This window comes from Papilio xuthus, unplaced genomic scaffold, assembly GCF_000836235.2.
Source record: "Papilio xuthus unplaced genomic scaffold, Pxut_1.1 DF825783.1, whole genome shotgun sequence".
Classification (NCBI taxonomy): Eukaryota; Metazoa; Arthropoda; class Insecta; order Lepidoptera; family Papilionidae; genus Papilio; species Papilio xuthus.
In genome coordinates this window covers 1,215,325-1,221,800 of record NW_013532866.1, presented here as the reverse complement: position 1 = coordinate 1,221,800, position 6,476 = coordinate 1,215,325, and the positions used below count along the sequence as shown (strand labels likewise).

General features: G+C 32.7%; 1 protein-coding gene across 1 annotated transcript in view; it reads right to left on the bottom strand.

Annotated features, from left to right (window-relative positions):
• The window catches only part of LOC106125833 (thioredoxin-related transmembrane protein 1), a gene marked incomplete in the record, with an annotated part of 6,193 nt that extends 1,785 nt beyond the window's left edge, over nucleotides 1-4,408 (bottom strand). Inside the window, 7 exon segments of the mRNA XM_013323226.1 lie at nucleotides 1-109; nucleotides 299-373; nucleotides 919-1,035; nucleotides 1,510-1,611; nucleotides 2,070-2,244; nucleotides 2,530-2,697; nucleotides 4,229-4,408. Of these exon segments, the coding sequence (XP_013178680.1) occupies nucleotides 20-109; nucleotides 299-373; nucleotides 919-1,035; nucleotides 1,510-1,611; nucleotides 2,070-2,244; nucleotides 2,530-2,697; nucleotides 4,229-4,380 (879 nt within the window).
• Nucleotides 4,409-6,476: the final 2,068 nt, after the last annotated feature.

Here is a 6,476-nt window from a genome sequence, read left to right as displayed (position 1 = left end):
TGAGGTTATTTGTGGGTGCTTAGTCAGCTTTGCGTGGGCGCCGCTTGCGTACTTCGCTGGGCTTGTCGTCGCCGGCACCCTCCGCCTTCGTCGTTGTCTCTTCCTCCGTCTGCAAAGTAAAACCAAAATGAGTTATTGAGACCCTAAGTATAGATTTATCTAACTAAATGAATACTATGGGATTGATATGTTGTTTGAATTGTTTTTTTAAGTGGTTACTACAAAAAAATATTTTCTACCTTTTGTATAAAAAAGGAGATATAAAAAGGAAAGGAGGTGAATTATAAGTAATACATACGTCACTAGGTGAATTCTTCTCACCATCGCTCTGAGAGTGCTCAGCCTCGTCCACTATGTCGTCGTTTATCAATTCCTACAAACATACAGACATACGGACATATCACTTTCAAGTAATTATTCTGTATTTTTACCATCAAAGAAACTTATACTTTTTTACAAAATATTCTACAATAATTCCATAAACAATTCTACAAGGAATTTTAATTTTTTTATATAGGAATGATAAGATTTGTTTTTAACTATAATTCTAAATATGTAGTAAGAAATCCATCTATCTCTTCAAAGTTTCGCAATTTTTATTATGGTAGTACTAGCTGTCGCCCGCGACTCTGCCCGCGCGGGATTAAAAATAGATGTTGACCGATTCTCTGACCTACTCAATATGCTCACACAATTTCATGAGAATCGGACAAGCCGTTTTGGAGGAGTATGGGAACGAAAATTGTGACACGAGAAATTTATATATAAGATAATTAGTCGGAATCAATAATAATTCTACGCTAACCAAGGGCAACAGTTAACAAAGACTCTGGTTATAGAGAAACTTCTATAAGCGAGAAAAATATTGAAATCCTTTAACTCTCGCTTATTCAGATTAGACGGTAAACATCTTGTTACCTGTTCATCATCAGACTTGTTGGCATCCTTCTTGCGCTGTTCAGCCTCTGCGATAGACACGGTCACTTTGTCTGGACGACGTGGCGGGTACAGCAGATCTATTATACATACCAGCATCTGGAAATATATTTCATTATGTAAGTTTAACTTTATTATATACTCAAAAAAAATGGCTATGTGTTCTTCCAAACCGTGTTCTACATTTATGAATAATTTCAGCAAGATGCGTTGAACTGTTGGAGACACCTAACAAACATTCATCCGAACATTTATCAAATTTGATTTTTGTCACATTAATTTCTTTTATATTTAATATAAACTTATAAAGTTGATTTACTTTTACCCTTAAGTAGATTCATCATCAGCTCACTATACATCTCCACTGAGAGGCTTGATGTCTACATAAGTTAGAGGTGACTAGGTCATAGTCAACTACTCTGGCCCAGTTGAAATTGTCTTTACACATATATTTTTTATAAAGCCTCCCATAGACATAATTTTTTGCAAAATAATTTGATAATTATTTTTTTTTTACTTTCAGTCTATGTAGAAATTTAAATAATTAACTGAATGTTATCAAATTAAACTCACCAGACCAAGTAGTGCTCCGATAAATATAGTACCCACAGCAAAGATGAGATATGAACCCCAAGTAGGCAGGCCGTAGGTCTCCATTAGCATTGTGTGGACACTCTGGAATACAATATAATCTAATTTAAAAAAGTTAGAAATTATATATAGAATGACAATTAATATTAGACTAACTGTCGCCCGCGACTCGGTCCACAAAGTATTATTATACAAAAAAACTTAGTAGCCTATGTGATCTTCAGGGCTTTGTTCTACATCTATGCCAAATATCATCGAGATCTGTTGAGTGATTCTGGAGATAACTTCAAACAAACATTAATTAATCCATCTAAACATTTGAATTTATAATATTAGTAAGATAACTTAGCAAGAAACCTCTATAGTCTAGTCATTTCTGATTCCGATATACTACCTTTATAAGCGAGAAACTCGGATTAGAGATAAACTTCTATAGGCGAGAAAACTCTTACTTATGCTATATACTTGTAAAATAACTCTTATAATGTTAGTTTGATGTACCATATTTAATCAGGAAGTAAATTTAATTATTACACACTCACCCTGAGCCCCTGGCTGAGTTTAAAGAAATGAGCAACAAGACTCATCTGCAGAGAATCTGGTGACTTCCAAGCGGATAAGGGATCAGTTGAGCGCCAGCTTGCGCGCTCCACGAACGACAACATGGCTTCTGCATCACGAGGACCTTTGTATTGACGAAATTGGCCATCTTTGACACTGGAAAGATTAATATCATCATCAGCTCACTATACAGTTCACATATATCTTTGAATTTCTTCAGATATGTTCAGGTTGCATTATAATAATGGTATTCTGCACCATAAAATATTGGACATTTTATATGTGAAAAACTTGAATCTTAGCAGGATTTGAATGCTTCATTTTGTTTCTTTCGGCTGAGGTTACCCAAAGGTTCATTTTCATTTGGTATATACAAATTTATGTAAGCTTGAGGGCATCAAATAATCAGACAAGAGTTACTAATTACAATACAACACTTACTGGAATATGGTAGGCAATGCAGTCACAACAAATCGTCCGCTAAGTCCTGGTGACTTGGTAACATCTACTGCTGCTGTTTTCACGGCGAGGTTCTTACGGGCCGCACGGTTGGTCAGCTCTGTCCATGCTGGTCCTAGCGCATTGCACGCCGGGCACCAGGGGGCGTAACTGTAAAGTTATATATATATATATATTTAGTGATTATAGGAAGTATTAACACATTCATTAACTTTCCTACTTAGTTTATTTTCATACAAAATTGTCTTGGAAGCGCAGCATGTGTTAAACTGTTGTTTTAATCTTAGTTGTATGGACTCAATCATCCACAACTGCATAGTTAGTGTATATAATGCATGTGTACATTCATGGATTTATTGCAACAATGCAAACTCTCCGAAGAAACTCAATAAACTAAAATCATTTCTTCGTACATCTCAAAGATCAAATATTCTTTAGTCTTGATTTTTTTTCCTAACAACCTTTACTTCTAAGTAAATTTGTACAAAAACATGTTCTCTTAGAAAAAAATTATGCAACACTATTTTTATACAGATTGTTTAGTATTTTGAATAATAACATTGAAATCCCAGTATTTTAATATAAGAGCTAAAGAATTCATATGCAAAATAATACTAAAACTATTAATCAAGGTGACTTATTATAATTTCTACATTAAATAAATGATAGTAATAATTCTAGACCAGACTATGTTTAGCTTTCCAAGGTTGCTAATAAGTTGAAATAATTTAGATATGTCAGACAATGACTAAGCTTAGACTTACATCATTCTAGACTGTGAAAATATTTATATTGGTACATAGAGAAAATATTAATTGATTTTGTCTAAGAGTTAAATCTTTAAATAATAATTGTTATAAAATATTATATGTATTACATGTTTTTATTTAATTCACTTGTCCCAATGTTTGTCATCAAATCTAGCAAATTAAAACAAGGAATGACATGTGTGCCAGTAGTTTGACCATTGCTGAATTTAATTTAACACAGTGGACATAGGCCTCCCTATAGAATTACCATAAAATTTATCCTTTATTTGTGTCATTAAAGGGGCTTCTGTACTTTGTAACATACACCAAAATTTTCTATTAAGATGATGGAATTGAATTTGTTTTAGTAAATTATATTGATTATTTGGAAGGCTTAGGCATTTTAAATAAAATAATTAAAGACCAATATCATCTTTGGATTTAAAGTAATTTCTGTTAAATTCTTTTAGATTTGGAATGTCTGACTAGAACTAGAGGAAAAACGAAGTGTCTTGTAAGCATTTATTGTGGACTACACAGTTAAGATTTCAATGAAAATGAGAAGGATCGATAAAATCATTTACGTAAACGTGTTTATTCTATAGTATTGTTTGTGTTCTTCATGAGTCGTAAACGAGTTCTGTACATTTTTAAATTCCGGCTACAATAGATGAATGCGTCACGATTTCAAAACGGTTCATTGTAGACCTCGCCGTCCTTGTAATGGTTGTTGAACCCAATTCGCATTACGACCCACGGAATAACAAATTAGAATATTTAGTTATTGAAAAGGACATATACAATTTAAAAAAACAATGATGATCTTAAATTTCGTGTAATTGATGAAAAAACAGCTATCTATCTAGAAATACACGTTTTTTCGAAAACACAATTTTTTTTACCGGTGTGTAGACTAAAATGATAAAACTCACAATTCCACCATCCATTCTCCTTGGAGTATTTCCCTCCAGTTATCTTCATCTAATTCATGAGTTGCACTCACATAACTTGAAAAACAGCATATTGTTATACAGAAATAAAGGAAAAAATGTAACACCTGCGGTGACTTGTTAACACGCGCCATGTCTGATTTTGATGTAATGTTGCTAGTGCTACACGAAAACAATTTTTCACCGCACATTGCCATTAATATTTTTTTTAGGTTTTATTTTTTTTAATATAATTTTATTACAGTTGATTTTGTGATATTATAATAAATAAAATTTTGTCATAATTACAGCTAAGGAGAATTATTTTCAAATACTTAATGAAAAATTAAACAAATTGGCCATAGATGGCAGTAACTACTTTTTGATTGTTTCAGTCGATTAGGAATGTTGAGACAATAGATGGCAGCAATGTAGTCGTAATAGTTAAAATATGCATAACTATGGGGTTTTTATATATCAAATACACAGTTTTAATACAATTTAAAATTAAAATTTAAATATAATTAATATGTATAGGTAATGTAATAAGTAATATGTATAGGTAATATAATTCACAGTCACGGAAGAAGTCTGAAGATTTATATTTTTGGCACTTTCGATTCAAAAGTGGCTTTCAAGCTTAAAACTGACTTATAAATGCATGAGATAAAATCATAAAATAAACTAATTACCGCACTCAGAGTCGATAAATAGTTACTAATGGAGACTCTTACTTTAGACTTCTTATGCTGAATCTACACTTAGGGGAACCTCTTAGCGACTGAATTCTGCTGTTAATTAACTAGTCAATAATAAAGTAACACATTTTATCGTTCGATTTTAAAAACTGTATACTGATTATGTTCGATGTTCAAAATTAATTTTGAAACGTTTTATACTACTGGCCAGTGTCACCTGGCGTCTAATTCACCTGCTATTCAAGATTCAAAGGAGTTTTGTCATATTGGCTACGTTAGTCAATTTGTTACATTTAACAAACTAATTTAGGATTTCAGTTGACAATTAGTTGATAGTTTGCGTACGCATAGTCTGACGGTAAACCAATAAAGATTATTAAAACTAAAGACGTCAACTTTTTTTGTATCAGTGGCAGAATTTCAATGTTGATTTTGCCTTGAAAAACGAAAACTTAAACATTTTTTGTCACGAAAGTATACTAGGCTTAGAGCATTAGTTTCTCTTGTTCCGCGAGTAACATCACCTAATTCAAGAGTACCTGACAGCGAAGCCTTTTCGTTAATTAAGTTAAAGCTTGTAATAGACAAAAAGGCGACACGCGAGCGACGCGGCCTCGCTCGATAGTAGACGAAGCCGGACCAGGACCGAAGCCAAGGAAGTGACGCGGCGCGGTGTGATGTACCGTCGTGTTTTTTTTAAAATTAAAATATCATCATACCCTATTGTTTTAAATGTGTCTAGATTTATTTAGATTTGCTTTAATGGCTGAACTTCGAGGATAATTAGAATCGTGTGGGTATGCACTGTTTGAAATTGGTTTAGGCAAGGGCTACCATTGGAATAAACATACATTCACGTGAAAAACATAATAATGATGTAACTATTTCTAGTCGAACTGTGTTTTTATATTAAAAAGATAGCTAAAGCTGAAGACGATATGCGTAAGAAGGGGGTGGATTCAGATATGACTGCTGGTAGAGATGTATGGAGGAGTATATACTGTGCCGACCCTCCGAGAGTTAAGGGTAGGTTGATGATGATGAAATTGGAGCTAATAGTTACTTAGTTACTTTATTTAGATGGATTGAAGGTGTTTTTTTTCTATTAAAAATGTAAACTCAGCTAATCAATATTTTTTAGCGAATTTATTTAATGATGGTCCTATTTTCGAAACATTTGTGTAAAATACAATATTTCGATTTTCATCTCATTTTCTTTGTAAAATTACGTTAGATTATGTAAGTACAAATTTTTAGGCCAGTGAGATTTTACGTTTCATGCATGAAAACTTATTATAGTTACCGAAATTGTATAATTTTGCTTCCAATATATTGTCCCAACAAACGTAGCGTGATTCAGCAAAACTCAAGAATGTTTAAATAAACAGATATCGATCAGATTCCTGTGACAGTTGTCAAATATCAAAATATTTTACGCGCGCTTTTTGTGTGACACGTCATGCCTGTTGTCTATGATTAGGGGTGAGAAAAATTATTAGAGATTTTTAATATTTTAATTGCTTAATATTTACGGTTTTCATAACTTTTCAAAG